Source organism: Cheilinus undulatus, linkage group 8 (genome assembly GCF_018320785.1).
Source record: "Cheilinus undulatus linkage group 8, ASM1832078v1, whole genome shotgun sequence".
In the NCBI taxonomy this organism is placed as follows: Eukaryota; Metazoa; Chordata; class Actinopteri; order Labriformes; family Labridae; genus Cheilinus; species Cheilinus undulatus.
This window is the reverse complement of record NC_054872.1, coordinates 52,307,806-52,332,478: the sequence shown is the minus strand read 5'-3', so window position 1 is coordinate 52,332,478 and position 24,673 is coordinate 52,307,806. Positions and strand designations below refer to the sequence as shown.

Genomic DNA, 24,673 nt, shown 5'->3' with positions numbered 1-24,673 from the left:
GGTCACTTTATAGGAAAATAAAACTGCAGGTTCACCACTGACTCTAGTTCCTGTTCTGGGCGGTTTTAGGGGAATGCAGGCCGCCCAGGAGAGTCCGGTATACTTGGAGAGCCTGGAAATCCAGGACACAAGGTGAGCTCAACATCTCTGTTATTTCACCACCACATATTCAGTCATATTTCATTTATTTTATTTAGACACCTATTACAAACTTGATTCTGCTTTTCATGGTAGTTCATTTCTGAATATCTCAGTGCACCTGGCTCTGTTCAGGAATTATCACCAAAAAAAACCCACAAAAACACCGTAAAGGAATCCTGGCATTAGCATGCACTGGTTTTGCACTGCGACGGTGGCTGTGGACTTGGCCTTTACTTATTAAGATCCCAAAATATGTGAACATGGACCTTTACTCTGAAAATACTCACATTCCTCTGCATGAAGCTGACACCTTAAGCTTTGACTGAATCCCTGCTAACAACAGAAGATGTTAATAAAGACTCCTTTCTGCTCTCTGCAGGGTCCCAGAGGTCCTCCAGGAAAAATGGGCACAGTAAGACTACCTTCAGATTTTTTTAACCAGCATTCATAAATAAAGTATCTTTATATCAGTCTTTTTCTGTTGTCCTTAGGAGTGTGAGCTGATTACCTACATCAGAGACAACTGTGGTGAGTGTTAACATGCTCGCATTGTTTTTATTTCTCTCAGTAATATAATAACATATTTCCAGTCATCTGCAGCTCGACTCTAAATGATATATTTTCTTCTCTCATGCAGCGTGCTCCATTGGTACGTATCTACGTTTAAGCAATCTGAGCAGTGTGGTGAGTACAGAACAAGAAAAGATCATCATAGCCTCTTCAGTTCATGAGGTGAAAATTATCATTGATGTTGGAACGCTGGCTTTAGTCTAATTCTCCTTCATAAGAATATGATAGCATAATAGGAGCACTTTAATTTGATCCAGTGATGTGTTGATGTTTCTTTCTATCCACTACCTTCAAACATTAAAAACATCTTTGGGAAAGATTTTCAGAGAACAGGGTCTCAGGACCTGATTTACTAAGAACAGATGGCAGCAGCTAATTACTCAGAACCGATTGCATTTACAACAATCTACATGCAAATAGACCAAAATAAAACACAATATGGTCATATTAAAGCATAGAAGAATAAGCAGGTTACATCTAAGCAGAGACAGATCAAAAAGAAGTACAAGCAGGTCATATAGAAGTACAAGCAGGTCAAATAGAAGTACACGCTGGTGAACTGAAAGTATAAGAGCACCAGCAGGTCAAGCCTCAGCACAAACTGGTCAAATGAAAGCAGAAGAAGGACAAACTTTGGAAGAACAAATACAAGCATAAATAGGTTAAATCCAAGCCCCGGGCTGGTCATATTTAAGCACAAGCAGGTCAAATAGATGCAAGATGCTCTAATTGAAGTATAAGCAGGTCAGATTTAATCTCTAGCTGGTCAGGAAGCAGAAGGTGTTCAAATGTAAGCACAAACAGGTAAAAACTGAGTAGAAGCGTCAAATCTTAGCATGAGTGGGTAAAATAAAACACATGTAGGTTCAATAGAAGAGCAACCATCTTAAGAAGAAGCACAAGCTGGTGAAACTTACAGTATGTATAAGCAGGTCAAATCTAAGTACAAGCAGGCCAAACAGAAAAACAAGCAGTTCAAATTTATGTACACCTATGTCAAAAGTGAGCAAGAGAATTTCATTTAGAAGTGCAAGCAGGTAACTAGAAACACAACCTGGTAAAATCTTAGCACAAGAGAGAAAATACAAGCAAAAGCGACTGACAACAACACCATGTAAAAGAAGGTAAAATTAAGTAAAACCTGGTCAAATCTGATAACAAGTGAGTTAAATGTAAGCTCAGGCAGGTCAAATCTAAGTATTAGCCAGTCAAATCTTAGTACAGGCAGGTCAAATCCAAACAATAGTTGACCAAATCGGAGCAAAAGCAGGAAACATTGAAGCCCAAGTGCAAAGTGAAAGCACAAGCAGGTCAAATCTTAGAACCAGTGGGTCAAATAAAGCACATGCAGGTCAAATAGAAGCACAAACAGCTTAAGAAGAAGAAGTAGGTCAAAACTATAATATAGATAATTTGGTCAAATCAATGAACAAGCAGGTCAGATACAAGTGCAAGTAGGGAAAACAGAAACACAAGCAGGTCAAATCTTGGTACAAATGAGTCAAATAAAAGTAGAAGCCAGTTAGACTATGTAAAAGCAGGTCAACATGAAGTACAAGCAAGTCAATTTTAATGACAGGCAGGTCAAATCTAAGTATGAGCAGTTCAAATCTAAGTACAAGCAGGTCAAATCTAAGTATGAGCAGCTCAAATTTAAGTATAAGCAGGTCAAATCAAAGTATGAGCAGGTCAAATCTAAGTACAAGCAAGTTACATCTAAGTTTGAGCAAGGCAGTTCTGAGTAAATGCAAGTCAAATTAACGTACAGGCAGGTCAGATCTTAGTATAAGCAGGTCAAATTTAAATTCAAGAAAGTCATATCTAAGTATGATCAAGTCACATCTAAGTCTGATTGCGTCAAATCATAGTACAAGCAGGTCAGATCAATGTGCAAGCAGGTCAGATCTTAGTACATCTGCTCAGATACAAGAACAGACAAAGCAAACCTTAGTACAAGCAGGTGTAAATACAGGCAGGTCATATCTAAGTACCAGTAAGTCGAATTTAATCACTGGCAGGTCAAATCAAAGTACAAGCAAGTCATATCTTTCTACATGCAGCTCTAATTCAATCAATACCTGATCAAATCCAAGCCAAAGCAGGTCACAAATAAGCCCATGTAGATCAAATCCAAGGTCAAGTTGGTCAATTGATGAAAAATAGCAGTCAAAACTGATTGGAAGCAGGTCTAATTTAAGTACAAGCAGGTCACGTGTTAGTACAGGCAAGTCAAAACGACATGAGCAGGTCAAATCTTAGCAAAGCAGGTAACAAAGAATCCCAAGCAGGTAATATCCAAGTTTAAGCTGGTGAAAAGACAACAAAAGATGGTCAAAACTGAGCAGAAGTCTAAGCAGGTCAAGTCTAAGATCAAGCAGGTCAAATCTTCATATGACTAGGTCAAATCTAAGTACAGACAAGTTACATCTAAGTACAAGCAAGGCAAATCAATGTACAAATAGATCAAATAAATGTACAAGCAGGCCAGATCTTAGTGCAAGTAGGTCAAATCTAAGAACAGGCAGAGCAAATCTTAGTAGAAGCAGGTCAAATCCAAACAAGAGTTGGCCATATCTAAGCAAAATAAGGTAACGTGAATCCCATGCAGGTCTAATCCAAGTTTAAGCTGGTCAAAACTGAGCAGAACAGGCCAAATCTAAGTACAAGCAGGTGAAATGTAAGACAGGAATAAATCAGTGTGATAGTAAAGAGATTGAGAGAAAGAGACCTAAAGTCTAAAGGGAAACAGCAAATTCATCCGATAAAGTTCACACCTAGAACTCTGACAGAGACAGGAATAAAATCTTGTGGGCTTACTGCAGGGTTTCTCACTGTCTCTTAAACTTAACAAAGACAAAATGGGGTCAAAGGTCATCTTTTGATAGTGTGCTCTCTGTTTGTACTTCTATGTTGGATTTCAGGTCGATCAGAGTGCCCCGTCTTCCCCACTGAGCTGGTGTTTGGCCTGGACATGTCTGAGGACGTGACCCCAGCAGCCTTTGAGCGTCAGCGCTCCGCCCTCCTCTCCCTGCTGGAGGGCGTTTCCATCGCCGAGAGTAACTGTCCGACCGGCGCTCGTGTGGCCGTGGTGGGATACAGCAGTTACACCAAGTACCTGATCCGCTTCCAAGACTACCACCGCAAGGCAGAGCTGATCAAGTCCGTAAAGAACATCGCCCTGGAGAGGACGTCCAACCGCCGCCACCTAGGCGCTGCCATGCGCTTTGTGGGTCATCATGTCTTTAAACGTGTCAGAGCGGGGAAGATGATGAGGAAGGTGGCCGTCTTCCTCTCTAATGGGCCAACACAGGATGACGGTGATATCGTGACCGCCATGATGGAATACAGAGGCTTCAACATCATCCCAGCTGTCATCTCTCTGAGGAATGCGCCTAAAATTAGTCGGGCGATGGAGGTTGGTTGAAATTTCGCAGTCTGATCTTTGCACTTTTTCCTTTTGCCTGTTGATGTATGAAAGTCACATCCCATCCATTCAACTGTGGCCACAGTGTTGGAGAATACCGAGGCAAGATGCTGCTGATAGTCTGAATACCCTCAGCCATGATTGGCTTGCTTAAATGACCATCTGCCTCGAGTGTCATGGTGGTGTATCTGTGATGGCAGCAGATACTCCAGAGGCTGCGGTGGAGGAGGTGAAGCTTTAGTCTATAAAGGAGGAGGCTGGGGTGGAGGAGGTGAAGCTTTAGTCTATAAAGGAGGAGGCTGGGGTGGAGGAGGTGAGGCTTTAGTCTATAAAGGAGGAGGCTGAGGTCGAGGAGGTGAAGCTTTAGTCTATAAATGAGGAGGCTGGGGTGGAGGAGGTGAAACTTTAGTCTATAAAGGAGGAGGCTGGGGTGGAGGAGGTGAGGCTTTAGTCTATAAAGGAGGAGGCTGGGGTGGAGGAGGTGAAGCTTTAGTCTATAAAGGAGGAGGCTGAGGTCGAGGAGGTGAAGCTTTAGTTTATAAATGAGGAGGCTGGGGTGGAGGAGGTGAAGCTTTAGTCTATAAAGGAGGAGGCTGGGGTGGAGGAGGTGAAGCTTTAGTCTATAAAGGAGGAGGCTGGGGTGGAGGAGGTGATGCTCTAGTCTATAAAGGAGGAGGCTGGGGTGGAGGAGGTGAAGCTTTAGTCTATAAAGGAGGAGGCTGAGGTCGAGGAGGTGAAGCTTTAGTCTATAAATGAGGAGGCTGGGGTGGAGGAGGTGAAACTTTAGTCTATAAAGGAGGAGGCTGGGGTGGAGGAGGTGAGGCTTTAGTTTATAAAGGAGGAGGCTGGGGTGGAGGAGGTGAAGCTTTAGTCTATAAAGGAGGAGGCTGAGGTCGAGGAGGTGAAGCTTTAGTCTATAAATGAGGAGGCTGGGGTGGAGGAGGTGAAGCTTTAGTCTATAAAGGAGGAGGCTGGGGTGGAGGAGGTGAAGCTTTAGTCTATAAAGGAGGAGGCTGGGGTGGAGGAGGTGAAGCTTTATGCTATAAATGAGGAGGCTGGGATAGAGAAGGTGAAGCTTTAGTCTATAAAGGAGGAGGCTGGGGTGGAGGACGTGAAGCCTTGCCAGCAGCAGCTGTGTGTTGTGTGTTAATGCAAGCAAGGGATTAGTAAGCAGTACGTCATATTTAAATGCACTTCTTTTCTGAGAGAAAGAGCTGTGATTGGCTGTGAGAACTGCGGTGATAATTCAGCTGGCAATCAGCTGATCACGTCTGGCCGTATGGCTACTGCATGAACTAACGCTAGGCTTAATATATAGTATCTTCAGTCATTGTACAGTTTAAATTAATGATGCATTGTTATAAAAAATTCCTACAGCAAACCTAGACTTACCTCAGTGTGCCTTGCCACACCATTTGAGAACCAGTGCTTTAGATAATAAGAATCAAGCAACAAGACTATGTTGTGGCAAGAAATGGTGTCAGTTTTGTTTCTTTGGGTCTTTAAAAGGTCTTAAAGCTGGTTTCAAGAAGTGTGAAGTAACCCTCAGTTACTCACACCATCTCATATTTCACCTTCCTACCTGCAGCAGAAGCAACAAAACCTGCACCAGCTTGCATTTCTGTTTTTGTTGCGTGTTTTTGCATAACCTCCCTTCTTTCTTTCTTTCATTTGAATCAGTCCAGAGTGGAAGGTTCTGCACCAGAGACCTCAAAGCTCAGCAAAACTTTAAGCCAAACCTTCATACTTTATCTCATTCTGATTCTGTTAGGTCAAACTAACACAGCCTGAAGTGAAATCCAGGCTTCAGGAGGTGAATATCTGCACTGGTAGTCCTCCAGATGTGATTAAACTGCGATGCTCCAGCTCCTGTTGATTACAGTAAATCTAAACACGGCTCTGCAGGCCTAAACAAGACTCTGACAAAACACCCACAGGATGACTTACCATTAATTTTCTGCACTACAAACAGACTCAGTGTTTGCTTATCCAGTGAGAGACAGCACCTACATCCATCTGAACATCAGAGCTGCTGGAGGCTGTCTCTAAACTGGACCACAAAGAGCAGAAGGATCTGGGATGACATCTGGCATCCCAGATCCTTCTGCTCTTCGTCTCCCTGTTTGGTTAAGGTGACATCCTTCAACCACGTCCAAGAATTCCACGTTTTATGAAGAAAACTTCCAGAAAAATAAAACTAAAACTCTCAGGGTTGTTTCAGTCCAAAGAGCAGTCTGATAAAGGACTCTACATCAGTGATACTCAACATGTGGCTCTTTTATGTCGTCATTTTAAATATTCTTCCCCCAGAAAACCTTAAAAAAGAGAAACTTTTTGGCACTGTTTCACCATTTTTATCCATTTTTATCCATTTAAGCTACCTTTTTGCCACTAAATACCACTTTCCCCCACTTTTTGCCCATTTTCTGCAACTTTTTACCTATTTTTTGTCCCTTTTTTCCAATTTTCCCACTTCTATCCAAATTTTGCCCATTAAAGCTACCATTTGCCATTGGTACCACTTTTTCCCTACTTTTTTTTACCCATATTATTTCGCTTTTTCTTCAGTATTTGCCACTTTTATCTCATTTTAGCCCATTTAAGTTAACTTTTTTATTTTTTTATTTAACCTTTGTTTAACCAGGCTAGCCCCATTGAGATCAAGGATCTCTTTTTCAATCTCTTTTGCTATTACATGCCACTTGTTTCCTTTTTTTTTTTTTGCCCATTTTTGACACTCTTGACTGATTTTTGCCCATTTTAGTCACTTTTCACTCATTTTTTTGTCACATTTTTGCCACTTTTGGACCATTTTTTCCACCTGTAACTCATATTTTTTTACTATTCCCCCCCCCCTTTTTTGCTACTTTCTGATTCTTTTTCCACCTTTTCTTCCCCATTTCTGCCCCTTTTCACCCATTTTTGTTGCTGTTTGACCATTTTTGCCACCTTTAACTTATTTTATTGCTACTTCAAGCTGTTTTTTCCACTTTTAACCACTTAGATTGTGGCTCTTGCAAAGGTATTTTTCAATAATTTGGCTCTTTGGTTGAGTTACACTGGTCTACATGTTCTGCCATCTTAAATATGGCTCGTGATAACGCCTGTTTCTCTTCAGGTCGATGACTCCAAAAAAGCCATCTTCACCGTGCTGGGGAGGGACATGAACGCTGACCTGCGGAGGATCAAGAACTGTGCTATCTGTTACGGTAAGCAGAGCTCTGGATTTATTTCAATCATACTGACATATTTCAGTCAGACATGCTTGATTCAGATAATTGGATTTATTTGCTCAAACCAACAAAGTGCAGCATTTAAGAATAATTTTATCACCTTTTTAAGCCGTTCTTCTGCCATGTGTTTGTGTGGAAATGAAATGATCCTGGTGGAAATGCTCCTCAGGGGCTTGGTGATTGGTCAAGTTTAGCTCCCAGTGATCATCCAGACATCCCTCATCTTAGGGATATTTTCCACCTCTACCTGGAGGCCAGATAAGATCTATAACCTCTCAGAGTTCTGGTCGAGGCCTCCTCCCAGTTGGACATGCCCAGAAGACCTCCAGAGGGAGGCACCCAGAGGAATCCTGGTCAGACACCCATTTCAAACCTGTTTCCACAATTTTGATCTTTCAGTATTTACCCAGAGCTCATGACCACAGATCAGGGCTGGATGAGGATCTGTTGGTAAAGCTCTGGCCTCTGGTTCAGCTCCCTCTAGGACGGTCAGGAATAATACCTACATAGCTGCTGACGCTGCACCAGTCCATCAGTCAGTCTCCTAATGATCATGTAGACAGGATAATGGAGGTCCAATGATTACTCTCCTGCACGCTGAGTGTCACCCATTTCATTCATGCATTCTGTCGTGTGTGGTAAATGGAGAAAACCCTCTCCTCTTTAGCCCTAGTGGGACCAAATTTGGTCCTGCTCACCTTGATCAGGTTAGCTCTGCCCGTTGTTGCTGTGCTGTTGTCTTTTGATCTCACTAATAGAGTCCCAACATTCTATCACACACACACACACACACACCCACACACCCACATCATCTCAGCCCTGTAACTCCACCCCAGCTCCTCCTCCAGACTTCACTTTGGCTTTAAAAAGGACAGCAAACATTCAGCTTTTTTGATAGTGCCTGGGAAAGTCTGATGATGGTTTTTGGCTCTCAGACTTTGACTGTGGGGGGGGTTGATAGAATGTTAGGACATAGAGTGCTTTCATAATTGGGGCCCAGGACTGGACCAGAGCACACTTGAGCCCAGACTATAGCCTCTGCTTACAGATGCCTGCTCTACCAACTGAGCCAGGACTTTACTAGTTGAAATGCCCTCTGACCTTTGACCTCTCTCATCATGACTCGTCTCTGCCGTCTCCTCAGACCCTTGCAGCCGTTCAGAGGAGTGCTCGTTCATCCTGGAGCCAGAGAGGCCTCAGGAGGCCAATATGGACCTGGTTTTGGTCCTGGATGGATCCAGGGAGATGAAGGCTGATGAGTACATCGGCGCCCAGCACCTCCTGGGGTCCGTGGTGGAGCAGCTAGTCGTGAGCCCCGATCCCAGCAGAGCCGGTAACCAGGCCCGGGTGGCTTTAATCCAGCAGGGTGGCAGCCAGGTCAGGGAGGAGTTTGGTCTGCAGAGCTACCAGAGCCAAGAGCTGATGAGGACTCACCTGACCCAGAGGGTGCAGCAGCTGGGCGGGACCTCGACGCTGGGACGGACGCTGGAGTACGCTCTGAGGGAGCTGCTCCTGAAGGCCAAAAACGCCCGCAGGAGGAGGGTACTGCTGACCGTGGTGGGCACCCAGACGGCCTACGAGGACCAGGCCAAGCTGCGCTACATCTCCCAGAAGGCCAAGTGTGAAGGAGTGGCGCTGTTCGTGGTGACGGTGGGCGAGCGCTACAGCCGGACGCAGGTGGAGGAGATGGCCGGTCTGCCCGTGAACCAGCACCTGGTCCACGTGAGCAGGATGAACGCCGAGGAGCAGGGCTACTGTCAGCGCTTCTTCAGAGTCTTTACCTCCATCCTCAACAGTAAGAAACACAGAACGTTTATGTTCATCTTAAATCCTCATACACACACCATTACAGTTTTAACATGTCAGATATTAGCAAACTCACAGAGGTCAAAGTTCAACAAGTGTTCCTTAAATTCAGTAACATCTGAATATTTAGAAGTACTCTGACTGAAGTTAGTGAGATAAACACTTTACTCATGAATGTCTTTGTGTTTTTCTTCAGGGGGAATTAACCCTTATCCTCCGCCTTCACTTAAACGAACATGTGACCAGCTGGAAGAACAAGTCAACGGGCCGATATTCAACAGGTAAATCACACACTTCATAGTTAAGATACAGTCTAGTGAGAGTCTAAGACATGCAGATAGATCCTTCCATGCGGAGCTCCATACCTGGTCCAATTCTTCTTTTACAACCCCAATTCCAAAAAAGTTGGGACACTGTGTAACTTGTTACATTTGATTCACAAAAGAACAGAAACAACATATCAGATGTTACACTGAGACATTTTAACGTTTCAGGAAAAATATATGCTCATTTTGAATTTGATGGCTGTTTTAACAGCAGTCTGTAAACATCTGGGGAATGAGGAGACCAGCTGCTGGAGTTTTGGGAGAGGAATGTTGTCCCATTCTTGTCTGATGAAGGATTCTAGCTGCTCAACAGTCCTGGGTCTTCTGTTTTCTATTGATGAAAGGTCTGGACTGCAGGCAGACCAGTTCAGGACCTGGACTCTTGTCCTGTGAAGCCATGCTGTTGTGATGGATGTGGTATGTGGTTTAGCATGGTCTTGCTGACACAGACGTCTGGATGGGAGCATATGTTGCTCCAAAACACTGATGCTCAACCTGTGGCTCTTCTATTATTTATTTTTTTAAGATTTATTTTTGGGCCTTTTCATGCCTTTATTTGATAGAGGAAGGACAGTGGATGGATTTGGAAACAGGGAAGAGAGTGGGGAGAGACATGCGGTAAAGGGCCACAGGCCAGATTTGAACCCGGGCCGCCCGGGTAGCGCCTTACACCACTTGACTATCTGCGCTCCCACCCTGTGGCTCTTTTATGTCTTAATTTGAAATATTATCCCCAGAAAACCTTAAAAAGGGGAATTTTTTTTGCCCTTTTTCACCATTTTTTTGCCATTTTCCATCCATTTAAGCTACCTTTTGCCATTAAATACCACTTTTTCCCTACTTTTTTCCCATTTTTGCCACTTTTGTAACTTTTTGACAATTTTTTGCCACTTTCATCCGATTTTTTGCCCCTTTTCACTGTTTTTTTCTCCCAATTTTCACCCACTTAATTTACCTTTTGTCCTTAAATACCACTTTTTTCCAAGTTTTTGCCCATTTTAGCCACTTCTTGCCACTTTTATACCATTTTTGCCCTTTTTTTCCCACCACGTATCACCCATTTAAGCTGCCTTTTGCCATTTCATACTTGTTTCTTTGTTTCTGCCCAGTTTTGCCATTTCAGTCACTTTTCACTCATTTCTTGACACTTTTGGACCATTTTTTGCAACCTGTAACTCATTTTTGTCACTTCTCACCCATTATTGCTTCTTTTTGACCCCTTTCCTCCCCATGCCCATTTTCACCCAATTTTTTGCTTTTTGACCATTTTTGCCACCTGTAACTTATTGTTATTGTACCTCAAGCTGTTTTTGCCTCTTTTCACCACTTAGATTGTGGCTCTTGCAAAGGACTTTTTCAATAATTTGGCTCTTTGGTTGAGCAGGGTTTAGTAACACTGCTCTAAAAGCTCTCTCTACTTTTCAGCATTGATAGTTCCTGTCTAGATGTTAGAGCTGCCCACGCCATAGGCACTGATGCAACCCCATACCATCAGAGATGCAGGCTTTAGACCTGAGCCAGGAGAACAAGCTGGATGCTCCTTCTCCTCTTTAGTCCACAGGACACGGCGTCTGTGCTTTCCTCTGACCACAGAACAGTTTTCCATGTTTCCTCAGTCCATGTTAAATGAGCTTTGGTCCAGAGAAGACGGACCACGGTGTTTCTGGATCCTGTTCACATATGGCTTCTTCTCTCCATGAACCAGCTTTAACTGTCATTGGTGGATGGCACGGCCGACTGTGTGGACAGACGATGATTTCTGGAAGGTTCCTGAGCCCATGCAGTGATTTCAGGACAGAATCATGCAGAATCTGTTTTTCACTACTACCACTTAATTTCCAGCCTTTTGTTGCCCTGTCCCAACTTTTTTGAGATGTGTTGCTGTCATCAGTTTTAATTGAGCTAATATTTTCATGAAATGGTGAAATGTCTCAGTTTAACATCTGATATGTAGTTTATGTTCTGCTGTGAATAAAATATGGGTTTATGAGATTTGACAATCAATACATCCAGTTTCATTTACATTTTAAACAGTGTCCCAACTTTTTTGGAATCTGGGTTGAGCCACAGCTGATCACAGGAGCAGTGCATCAATGCAGGTGCATTTTGCATGGTTCAAATTGAATTTAAGTCTAAAACTTAATCCTTTTAATCAGCCAATCACAGGGCAGCAGTCAGTGATGTCAGACGAGTCGACTCAGTCAGGAAGTTAGAGTGATTTTTTTGATGGTTTCAGGAAGTTTTCACAGTAGATTTTAGTAAACCTGATTAAAGAGAATCAGACTCTCTGTTCCTCAGAGGTCAGCAGAGTGTGTGTGTTAATGTGCCTGTGAATGTGTGTGTTTCTGTGCGTTCAGTCCGGGTCAGGCGGGGTTCACAGAGGTGGACGTGGTGGGGGACGAGGAAGGGGGGCGCTTCCAGGCGCACACGAGAGGACAGACTCAGCAGACCGGCCAGATCGACATCATCGATACGCTGATCAGAGGAGACGGCCAGACAGCGACGTCTTCGTCTACATTTAACGGTAGCTCGCAGAAACACACGTAATCAACATATCTGAGGTTTATTCAGACAGACACGTTTCAGCTCCGGTTTGTCAAACCCTAAAACTCCAGAACACTGCACTAAAGCTTCAGCAGACACAGCAGACGACATCTATTTATCATGAGCTTTCAGATTATTAGGACTTTTATTTTTTGTTTAATGCTGGACAAGAACAGGAGAATTTAAATATATAATAATATTTTAGTAGTTCTGATGTTGAAATCTGTTTAGATGTTTTTATCTTGAGGCCTAAAATGATCATGCCAACAGGTATTTAAAGGTGCAGTGTGTAAAATTGGACTACTGGCAAAATCTAACAGTCTGATTCTAGTTGTTAATGCTGGTTTTAATTTTCCACATTTAATCTTCAGGTTTCCACGACCCTGCTAGCGCCCCAGGTAGACTCTCTAGAACAGTGGTTCCCAACTTGGGTCCTGGGACCCTGTGGGGGGGCGCCAAAGATCTCGCGGGGGGGGGGGGGTCATGAGATTTGGTCTGCTTTGAGGCTGTCAACATTAGATTTGCACATATTAAATGAAATTATGATACAACACTGAAGTATTCTAAACCAGGAGTTCTCCAAATTTTCAGCCCCAAAATAAAGTCACCTGGGGGTCCATGGAGGTCAGCAGAATCATGGTCTGCTGTAGAGTTAAGCTGTGATATCCATATATTATTTTTAACCTTAATAATAACTACTCTTGTCAAAGCAACACATTTTTGTTATTTGTGCAGTAATATATAGCCTTCTTAAAAATGTAAATCCCTTTTCTTGAAAACAGAATTAGAATGGGTTAAAAATTTAAAAAATGGCAAAATTGGATTTTAAAATTAGCAGAATTGGTTTAAAAGTGGCAAAAATTAGATGAAAATGGCAAAAAATAGGCAAAAAGTGGCAAAAATGGCTAAAGTGGCCTGAAAAGTGCTGAATTGGGATTGAAAATTGGGACTGACTGGTTTAAACTGGCAAAAATTGATCGAGTGAGGTAGAAAAATAGGCAGGAAGTGGAAGAAATGTGTTAAACTGGAAAAAATTGAGCCAAAAAAATTTGAAATGTGGATGAAGTTAGCAAAAATGGGCTTAAAAAGTGGTGAAAAGGGGTAAGGAGGCAACAACAGGCAAGAAGTAGCAAGAATTGGTTCAGAAGTGGCAAAAACAAGCAGAGAAAGTGGTGGCAAGAGTTTAAAAGTGACAAAAATGGCTAAAGAGTGTCAGACATAATCAGAAAAGGTGAAGAAATGGGTTAAAAGTGGCAGAAACTGTTGAAAATGTGATGAAAACTGGTTAAAATTGTGCAAAGTTGATAAAAGTTTCAAAGTAAAATGTCACGCCTGGTTGCATTGTATGATGAGTTTAATCATTTATTTGTATTTTTTTATTTCAGTTTGAATTAAGAGGAAATAATTTTCAAAGAAAAATAAAGCATCTGAGGAGCTTTTCTTGTATGTTTTTTTTTTTTTTAGATTTTTAAAAATCAAATTAAGAGGAATATAGGACAATATTCTTCATAATATATTTATTTATGTATGTTTTTATTTATATGTGTAACAGTCAACTCAGATAACTGATGTGCTCTATTGTTAACATACTGCTGATTAATTTATCAATATAATACATAAGAATATTAGGTTCTTGAAGGCGACTCACCCTTTTCATGCAGAATTTCAGCTTCTTCCTTCTGGGCGTCGGTAAAGTACTAAAAAATCATCCCAGATTATTCTGACCCAGGAGACTTGTTGTGAATGCGCTGAGACAATGCAACTCGGTCAGAGGCAAGAGGTCTGTACAGGAGAGGTCTGTACAGGAGAGGTCTGTATACAAGAGGTCTCTGAGCTGCAGCCACACCTGTCTCAGTGCGGTGGGTGTGCCCGTGTGCAGACGTACTTTTTACGGGTTTTTAAAACATGACTTTGAGTCCAGCATAAATCCCACCAAATGAACATAATTTTATTTTGCATTTAACTGATTTTATGCATGTTTTCATTAAAAGTGTCAAACATACAGCTTAAAATCATGTAGAAAATATTCTTAGTTTTTTAAAGGTATCTGGTGACCCCCTCTCAGTGTCTCCTGACCCCGTGTTGAGAACCACTGCTCTAGGAGTCTTTGCAAAGGTCTAGGTCAGGGGTGTCAAACTCAAGGCCTGGGGGCCAAGTCCGGCCCCTGGCACAGTTTTATATATAATATGGGAAAATAAATCCATTTGTGTTTTTTGTTTCATATTTTAAAATTTCATTGCACAATTATAACGCCACTCTTTTATTTGGACTTTTTTTTCATAATTTGACTGTCAATTTATTAGTTTCCCTTTTTATTGAATATTTGACCTTTTCAATGTATTATTTTGAACATTATCTCATATTTTCACTTTCTACGTTCCTAGTTTTAAATTTTGAGTCATATTTTTGCCTTAAAACACAATTATGACTTTCTTTTTTATATATTTGCCTATTTAAAGCATTATTTCAACGTCTAATTTCATGTTTTGACCTTTTGAACTACTAAGTTTGACTTTTTGTCTCATATTTCGAGCCTTCAAACTTATCATTTTGACTTTTTAAATCTCAAAATCATCTATCATCAGTGCTAATTTCCCCCCATAATTTTTACTGGCAAAAATGAGGTTTACAGTTTGGTTGAATGTGGACCCTGTTAGGCCCTCAGGTTAGACCTTAATTCAGAGTCCGGCCTCTTCTGTGATTGAGTTTGACACGGCTGGTCTTGGTCTATGACTTTCCAAACCGACTCAGTCCTACCCTTAAATATTTAAATAAAATAAAGTTTGTAGTTTTTATCAAACAGTCCCTCATGCTGCAGACCTGCAGCTCTGTCTCTGATTTATGTCCTGGATGCATGCTTCATATTTCTGCCTGTTAACTGCATTTCTTTAACATTCTTCATTTTGGCATTAACTTTGTCTCTGTATTAGTGACTGAACTAAACCTGGTATCTGTTTCAGTGGAATGAGTTGATCTTGATCAGACTGCATGTTGTCTTCCTGCAGCAGCAGCTCTGCACATTTAAAACCATGGAGAGATGATCTCTTCATTCATGGAAGCACGCTCTGTTTCCTCTCTGCTTTGATCCTGCAGAGCTGCTGCTCCAGAACGTTCCTTTATGTAGTGACGGTGTGTATGCTCTGTGTGTAATGTGTGTGTAGTTACCGTGTGTGTTCTGCTTTCAGCCCGGTGTCTGCTGGGGGCTGATACTGGGATCCAGTGTGCCGACTATGTCCAAGCGTGGTTCTTTGACACCGGCATCGGTGCATGCTCCCCATTCTGGTTTGGCGGTTGCGGCGGCAACGCCAACCGCTTTAAAACGGAAAATGAATGTCTCCAGACATGTGGCATCCATAGTAAGTCCTGAATGAGCACCAGACCAGAACCTGAGACCAGCTCTGTGTCTGTGTGTGGACGGTCTAACACTCGTGTGTCTCGTCGTCTTTATGTCTGTCCTCTCTCAAACATCCCTCACTCTCTACATGCTATTCAGAAACATTAAAGATGGCTCCGTACCATAAAGCAGAGTATCAACGCTAACCTTTAACCTGATTAACAGCAGCTTCATGTTTGATCATATTTCAGGGAGTCTGAAACCCTGCAACCATTAAAACCTCACCCCTCCTTCCATGCAGGAGAATCTGCTCTGAAATGAAGAGCTAAAACTGGGATTTTAAAACAAAACTGCTTTCAGGAGGAAGGATTGAGGATTACCACTGAGATTCTGTTCATGTGTCGTCTAACTGGGGTGTCAAATATAAGAAAAGAGCTGATGGTGTCTGTGAATGTTAAATACCTAATCTCACATGAACATATTTAAACCCACAGGTGATTTTTATAGGGAATCTCCTGCTGATGTTCAGCTCTCTAAGTTATGAGCCGTTAATCTTTATAGTAATAGTTTATTCACTTCCTGCTGGTGTGAAACCTCAGACAGCAGCTCAGCTCTGCTAGCATTAACAGAAAAACCCTCAGAGATGCTGCAGTTTGTCTTCATGATAAATCAGAGTCTAACTCCTCTCTCTCTCACAGATCCAGACATCCTGCCCAAACCGGAGCTGGTCAGCTTCACCTCCAAAGGTAAAAACAACGAGAACACAAAGCCTCCTAAGAATCTCCAGGTTTTATGGTTGAGTGGTTGGTTTGCATGTCATTGGTTTGCTTCAGTGTTAATTTTGGCAGCTACTTTTCATTTTAGTCTTAGTTTTAGTCTTTAAATGAAATGCATTTTAGTTTTAGTCACATTTTAGTCATTTCTACCTTTTTTGGTTTTAGTCTAGTTTTTGTCCATAGAAGTCCTCACATTTAAGTCTTTACTTTTAGTCCAACCATTTATTCTCTTGTCTAAATCTGGTACCAAATCATGGTAGTGTGTTCTCTGCATTCTGCCAAACCTGGGGTCCCTGCTTTCTACAGCTGAGAGGCAGAATGGATACAGATGCGATATATTTAGACAGATTTACCCACAGTGGAGAAATATCACAGATTTAGAATGTCTGATGAAAACTAGATAACATTTTAGTCTAGTTTTAGTCATCACAAATCTATTTTTGTTAGTCTCAGTCTAGTTTTAGTCATCACAGATCTATTTTTGTTAGTCTCAGTCTAGTTTTAGTCATCACAGATCGATTTTTGTTAGTCTTAGTCTAGTTTTAGTTATCACAGATGTATTTTTGTTAGTCTAGTTTTAGTCATCACAGATCTATTTTTGTTAGTCTAGTTTTAGTCATCACAGATCTATTTTTGTTAGTCTAGTTTTAGTCATCACAGATCTATTTTTGTTAGTCTAGTTTTAGTCATCACAGATCTATTTTTGTTAGTCTCAGTCTAGTTTTAGTCATCACAGATCTATTTTTGTTAGTCTTAGTCTAGTTTTAATCTCAGAATAAAAGAGTCAGAGTTTTATTCAACGTTATTAACACTGGTTTGCATGTCGTTACAACTGCTTTTGTAGAGATAGGAGAGGTTTGAATTTAATTGTTATTGATATACATATACAGAGCTCAACAAATGTATTAGACCACCTGTCATATTTGTCTCAGAGACCTCAGAGGTGTCATGAAGTGCTTTAATGTGGACTCTTTCATTTTCAGTCAGTTCTCCACGTTTTACCATTTTGAACAGAAATGAGGAATTTCAAACTGAATTCACCCAAATTTGAGCTGGCTCACTGGGCTTCTCTGAGAAGTCAGAAATGAATCAAGCATAACATTCAACCACTAAAACTGATTTTTCTGTTCAAGAATGCAAGTAAATAGCTATAATTTGACATATTAATCAAGAAATAATAATGTTCTTTACTATTTTTTCAGTTTTTGTAAATCAGTACATTTGAAAACTCATGGATAACAATAATAATTCTATTTTAGCATTAAAAATATCATTTGGATTAAAGAGCTTCTACATATTGGTGTATTAACCATTGCAGAAACATAAAAAATGATTTTGGTAATTACCAATGCTGTTAATTTAGGGCAGTTGTGGCAGAAACCTTACTTTAGGTGGTGGTCTAATAAATTTGTTAAGCACTGTATATACAGCACTGTTCAGAAGTTTTAGGCATGTTTGGGCCAAACTTTGAGGCTGAAGTAAGGCGTGTAATGGCGAGTACACCCACCTGAGGGCCCTATTGGACGGGACGGAGGATTGACACAACCCAGGCCATGCTCTGGATGTCTTTGTACATTACCAAGGGCATGGGAAAATAATCTGATGAAAACAAAACAAAAACCACAGCTTTGGGCAGAGTTATGTGTAGATGTGGTGCTTAAACATAGCCTAGAGCAGTGGTTCTCAACCTTTTCAACCCGCGACCCCCAAAATAATGGAGCCAGAGACCGGGGACCCCCACTGTACCTGAAGGTGGCTGAACACAGCCATGAACATTCTAGAATAGTCATGTGGAGACAAGGCCGCACATAAGGGGGATAAATGGGAGAGCTCTCTGGGGCCCAGCAAAACAAGGGGCCTGGGAGGTCAACAAAATCAAGGTCCGGGGGCGTGGCTGAGCTTTCAGTGGAGTGAGACGTGAGTTCGGGAGCTCCTGCCGTTTTCGATCAAAGTTGCATTTTACTAGCGCATTTTGCTGATACACTTGGCCCTATCCTAGCCTGCTCCACTTTCTGTATAGAAATATAATATTGCTCTGCGTTGAAATGGCTGACATGTTCATTAAAACCCGCAATGTTGTTCAGACACAACTGAGGCCTGGTCTACGCACCGCAACCCCGTCCCCGGGTGTGTCGCCTGCCGGTGCTATGCCCAACTTGACGCAAGCTAGCCATGATATCGACGCCCTCAGGAACGACTTGCTGACTTCACTGAGGAAAGACATCACTGACATCTTTAAAAAGGAACTCCAGGAAACTCTCGCTGATACTTTATTGTCTATCAAGCTTGACCCGCAGGCTGTGAAAACACAACTGGCGCATGATAAAGCTGCTACTGATGCTAACATGGCGACGCTGAGAGGTACTGTGGGGGAAATGGAGCATGCACTCTCCGGGTGCACCGATGACATCGCCGAGATGAAATCTACTAAAGAGGGCCTTGTTGCTAACGTGATTAAGCTTGAAAGTCCAGAAGAGTCCAGATTGCAGCGCAGTAATGTCAGGATAGTGGGAGTTCCAGAGGGCAACGATTCCTGCACCACGGATGCTGTAGCAGTCTTGTTAAAGGAGGCATTCAACCTGTAAAAAGAGCCGCTTTTGGACCTGACCCACCAAACCCTTCAACCGAAGCCAAAGCCTGGTGAGCGACCGAGAGCCATTGTGTGCAGATTTCACTACCACAGTGATTGTGTAGACATTTTACGCCCGGCGAGGGAGCTTCAGCGGATTAAAGTACGGGACAGACCATCTCAGTCTTCCTGGACTGCACTGCTAAGGTAGCCCACGCGGGGGCTGCATTCAGCAAGGTCAGACGACAACTTCGTGGCATTGATGGTGTTCGGTATGTATTCGTCCACCCTGCCCGGCTTCGTATCACACACAACGGTGTTGTGAAGGAATTCGTCTCAGCGGAAAAAGCCAGCGGCTACGTCAAAACTTTGATAACTGGTTGAGTATCATTAATCCTTATACAGCCGATTTGCCCATTTATGTATTCAAATGTTCATATACTGTGCTTATTTGCCAGTACGTTGCAGGCTTTTTAGCCTGAAATCTAACTTTGCGCCTCCAACTGGCTTTCTGATTTGATGATGCACCGATTAAATTGGTGTCACTTTTGGTTGTTTAAAACAATAGTAGGTGCCTTTTTCTTCACTGCCTTGGATGCTGTGATATACTATATAATATATTTTTCTTTTTTTAAGGATTAGTGTCATCATTATTGTACTTTTATTTATTTATATTTTTTACATCCTCTGTCACTGTCTTGCTGGTGCACTTTGTTTTTTCTGTCCTTTGTGAATTTTTGATTTGGGTTAATAGGATGCTTACTAACTTTCTGTCTGGCCAGTATGTTTACCTTTAGTTAACAGATTTTGTTGGATATGTGTATGGGGGTATAGATACGTGTATGTATACATACATGTATATATAATATATAGATAGCACTTTGTTCTATTATTGCGCATACTGTGGATCAGTTTTGAGATCGGTAGGAGTTTCCTCTCTTCTCCTGTTTTTGTTTGTTCGGCTTTGCTTCTTGAGCTGCTCTCACATGACTGTGGGCAACTTGTGGTTACTGTGTGAAGCACTGCTGTCCCCTCTGTGTTGTTGTTATATGGGGGCTTTGGGTGTACGTTTGGGGGTATGTTGTAGGGAGGGTATCCCACTTCAACTCTATAGCTATTTGTATTTTTTTTGTTCTCTCTATTTTAATGGTTAACACCAACATAAATTCCAGCATTGCTGATTCAGGCACACCTCTCAGATTTATTAGCTGGAATATTAGAGGCATGGGTAATCCTGTCAAGAGGTCTAAGGTTTTCACACATTTGAAGCGTTTAAATTCTGCTATAGTATTTTTGCAGGAGACTCATCTGCAGACTAAAGATGACCACAGGCTTCACTGCCCTTGGGTGGGTCAAATTTTCCACTCAAACTTTAATTCAAAAGCAAGAGGAGTGGCTATCCTAGTTAACAAAAAAGTACAGTTTTCACCCTCTGATGTCATTGCTGATAAGAATGGTAGATACCTGATGGTAGCTGGCACCCTTATGCAAAGAAAAGTTTTGTTGGTGAACGTTTATGCCCCAGACTTTGATGATGCTGAATTCGCTAATGGATTACTGAGCAACCTCCCCTTTTACATACTGACCTGGTGATTTTTGGAGGGGATCTTAACTGTGTTTTCGACTCAGCCTTAGAACGATCTAATCCACGTAATCTGATTCAATCTGCTGTGTCTAAAACTTTTTCGGATTTTATGAGGCAAAATGGTCTTGTTGATCCTTGGAGATCTCGTAATCCTTTTCTGAGAAGATTTTCTTTCTTCTCCCATGTGCATCAGTCATATTCAAGGATTGACTTTAAAGACCGCACCCTTGATTCATGTGTACTGTCGTCTGATTATTTGGGTATTGTGATTTCTGATCATGCACCACTTCAACTGGACATTGAGTTATCTACTTATAAATGTGGCCCACCGCTCTGGTGGTTTAATTCTCTTCTCTTGGCAGAGAGTCATTTCTGCAATTTCATTTCAAATTCTATTGATGAGTTTCTTTCTTTTAATAAGAATGACTCAACTTCATATTCATTGTTATGGGAGACACGTAAGTCGTTTCTTAGAGGACAAATTATTTCGTATTTAGCGCATTCTAGCAAAAAGCTTAACTCTAGACTTCTTGAACTTACAACTGCTATTAGTGATCTGGATTAAAAATGTGCACTGAATCCCACTCCAGAATTGCTGAAGCAACATATTGATTTACAAGCAGAATTTGATCTTATTTCAACTAAAAATGCGGAGCACCTGTTATTACGTAACGGTGGTTCATATTATGAACACGGTGATAAAGCGAGCCGTTTGCTGGCACATCAGTTACGGCACCAGGCCACCTCCCGTTTCATACCCAGTATTACAAACAAATCTTTTCCTAATTTCCCCTCTGCACCTCCAGAACAACCTTGGGAAAATTTGCTTTCACACAGTCCTTACCAGAGAGGCTTGATTTCCAATGTATACGACTTCATTTTGTCTTTAAGCAGTCAGTCTGTTGCCAAAATCAAGGATGCATGGGAAAAGGAACTGGGAATCCAGTTGAATGAAAACCACTGGCAGCATGCTATAGACAGGATACGGTCTACCACCTCCTGTGCTCGTCTGGGTCTTATTCAATTTAAGGTCCTGTATAGGGCTCATTTTTCTAAATCCAGACTTTCTGGAATATACCCAGAAGCGAAAGATGAATGTGATAAATGTCATGGTTCTCCTTGTCACCTCAGCCATATGTTTTTTCTTTGCCCGGCTCTAAATGATTTCTGGACCAAGTATTTTAATATTATGTCCACGGTTCTTGGAGTTAATTTGAAACCTTCCCCATTGATTGCTATATTTGGGATCCCAGATGCTTCTCTTGCACTAGATTCTAACCAAAAGGACATTCTGGCTTTCACGTCCCTACTGGCAAGACGTTGCTTATTGTTACACTGGAAATCTGTTACCTATCCTCCCATCTCCCGGTGGCTTAAAGACACCATATTCTTTCTGAAACTTGAAAAGATAAAATATACTTTGAGAGGATGCACTGAAAAGTTTTTCTATAAATGGCAACCATTTTTCTCATATTTTACAAACTTGGAGCTACTTCCCAACTGAATGCGTGCCTGTCTCTGTGTCTCATAATTCATGAATAGGCAATGTTGTGTGTTGGTCATATTGTGCTGGGTTGAGGTGGGGTGGGGGGTTCTATACTGATCCCTTGCTTTGGTTGTTCTGCTTTTGTTTACATATATCTGTGTAGGTGTATTGAAGTGTTTGCATGTACTGTATCTGAATGTATGTGTATGCATTCCTGCCTGCATACTTTTGTCTATACATAAGAGAAAAAGAAAAAAGAGAGAGAGGATTGAATTTTCCATTGCCATAATCTCATTACTTCTCTCAATAAACATATTTTGAAAAAAAACAAAACAAAACAAAACAAAATCATGGTCCACTCTACAGTTAAGTTGCAATAACCATATTTTATATTCAACTTGAATAAAAACAGTTCTTAACAAAGTAACAAATATCTTTTTTATTCATTTGTGTCGTAGTAGATGGTCTTAAATCTGCATGGTTTTTCTTAAAAACAGAATTAAAATGGTTTGAAAACAGCTAAAATGGGTTAAAATGGCAAAAAAAAATGGTGGAAAAGGAGGGGAAATGAGATTTTAAAAGTAGAAGAAAAGGGTTAGAATGCCAAAAAATAGTTAAGAGAGGCAGCAATAAATGGCAAAAATAGGCTTAAGGACTGGTGGAAGGGGATTTAAGTGGCAGAAATGGGTGCAAACCTTGGTGAAATGGGATTTAAAAGTGGGACAAAGTGTTTTTTTTTAACTGGCAAAATAAGTTAACTAAGGCAGAGAACTTGGCAGAAGTGGGTAAAACTTGCAAAATGGGGTGAAAATAGGTTAATATCCATAAAAATGGGTCAACAGAGACAACAATAGGTAGAAAGCAGCAAGAATGGGAAAAAACAGTCAGAAAAAAAGTCTTGGAAACTGATTAAAAATGACAAAAATGAGTTAAAATTAGCCAAAAAATTGTGGGGAAAGGTGATAAAAGTGGCTGGCAAATAATAGTGACAGAATTGGGTGGGAAAAAGCATTAAAAATATATAGTTTGTTTTTTTAAGGCATCTGGCAACTCCCTCTAAGTGTCTCGCGACCCCAAATGAGGCCTCGACCCCCATGTTGAGAACCACTGGCCTATGGTACTGTTAGGGCAGGTAGGAGGGTTGCCACAACCCCCTGGTTGTCGTGTGTATGTTCTAAGCACCTGAAAACTGTTGGTGGTTGCTGGGCGTATTACCAGGGGTGCAACGGCTGCTGAGCCACACACCTACATGTCAGATGTGTGGACACTGACTCTGGCCACCCTCCCTCCTCTCTTCAGCCCGGGGTTGTGGAACATCAGGACCTGTGAAGACCAGTTAGCGCTCTACATGCCTGAAACTTCTGCACAGTACTGTAAATATGGATATTGATATAGATATGTATTATTGCTGATGCATACCCCGTACTTGGGGTCTCTTCTTTCGCATCTGTCACAGACCATGCCTAAGTCCACATGGATCTGGCCTGAGTAACTCTACAAGCAGAGTCAGGCATGGTGCCTGAATGCAGCTTGTGTTCCAAAAGAAACCAGACTTTAGGGTCCAGTTTACTGGGCCCAGGCAGAGGGGAGCCCACCCTGTTATTTGTGAAAGCTGTGGGGCTCTGCTCTGAATAAGTCATGTGACTGGACTGTGCATCAGTAGTAAATCTAATGAACTGCAGTGTAAAATGCCGACGTCTGCATAGCTCTAATCTCTCCCGTCTTCCTCCAGACGCCTGCTTCCAGCCTCAGGACCAGGGCGGCTGTCAGAACTACACAATGATGTGGTTCTTTGACACCGAGCAGAACGAGTGCTCTCGCTTCTGGTACGGTGGCTGCGGCGGCAACGAGAACCGTTTCAGGACGCAGCGGGATTGTGAGAGCCTGTGTCTGCTGAAGAGCCGGTGAGGAGGAGGAAGAGGAGGAAGACATCGCTGGACACCAAACATGAGAAAAACAGACATGCATGCTCAAGAAAAGACACAGAAAACTTCATCCACAGCTGGCTTAGCTGACGGACAGTTAAACAGAAATCTGCTCAAACGCCTTCAGGGAAAAAGTTTAACTGATCCTGATCAGCTGATCTTTAAGAGTGTCTGTTCCTGAGCGTGCATGTTCCTGTTCCTCCCATAGCACTTCATTTTTACCAAACTTCACCAACACTCAACACCTGATAAAAAACACTAAAACATGCTGAACTGTTTGACCACTTCTTTCTTTCCTCACTAAAGGTGCTATTTTTATAAAGAGGATGAGGCTGAACATGGATGCTTTTATTCAGACTCAACATGAATGTTTGAAGGATTCACAAACAGTTACTGTAAACGGCTACGGAGGCTCTTAGGGGACAAAAGCAGGAGATGGTTTGAGGTGTGCAACAGAAAATATTCAACCTGACATTCCAGATAGACTGATTCATACATCCATTACATAGATTTATATTCACCCTGAAACCTCACAGAGGAGGGCAGGAATATAAAAAAAAATCTGTTTAAGCTCTGGTAAAACGTGGATGTAGCATCCAAGCTAAATGCTACATCAGCAAAATGATGAAACTTTCAGCTTAAAACAGCAATCTTTTTCCGGTTTGTTTACACATTTTATTTAAGTGCCTGGTAACAGAAGAAGTTGAAAAGCGGTCCTGTTTTTAAGTCATATTTGGGGTTAGGGGGTTAGGGATAGGTGGTAAGAGTGAGGGGGATAGAGTTCGGGGTTTAGGGATAGAGGATAAGGGGGTTGGGGGGTTAGGGTCAGGATATTAAAGATAGGTATTATGATTTGGTTTAGGGTGTCAGATTGGGGGGTTAAGGCATTGGCATAAGGGGTTGGAGTTAGGGCATTAAAGTTAGGGTTAAGGTGTTAGAGTTAGGGTAAGGGCA

General features: G+C 41.8%; 1 protein-coding gene across 5 annotated transcripts in view; it reads left to right on the top strand.

The window, feature by feature from the left end:
- The window catches only part of LOC121513696 (collagen alpha-6(VI) chain-like), a 124,562-nt gene extending 100,110 nt beyond the window's left edge, over positions 1–24,452 (top strand). For 4 of the 5 annotated variants that reach the window (XM_041793617.1, XM_041793614.1, XM_041793615.1 and 1 more), the window contains 12 exons: positions 70–132; positions 521–553; positions 633–669; positions 779–790; positions 3,633–4,126; positions 7,254–7,344; positions 8,513–9,163; positions 9,371–9,455; positions 11,858–12,024; positions 15,230–15,400; positions 16,077–16,124; positions 23,527–24,452. In XM_041793617.1, coding sequence (XP_041649551.1) covers positions 70–132; positions 521–553; positions 633–669; positions 779–790; positions 3,633–4,126; positions 7,254–7,344; positions 8,513–9,163; positions 9,371–9,455; positions 11,858–12,024; positions 15,230–15,400; positions 16,077–16,124; positions 23,527–23,702 — 2,028 coding nt within the window. In that variant the 3' untranslated portion in view covers positions 23,703–24,452. The remainder of the gene's footprint in view (positions 1–69; positions 133–520; positions 554–632; positions 670–778; positions 791–3,632; positions 4,127–7,253; positions 7,345–8,512; positions 9,164–9,370; positions 9,456–11,857; positions 12,025–15,229; positions 15,401–16,076; positions 16,125–23,526) is intronic. The other variant, XM_041793616.1, reaches the window with a different exon arrangement.
- Positions 24,453–24,673: the final 221 nt, after the last annotated feature.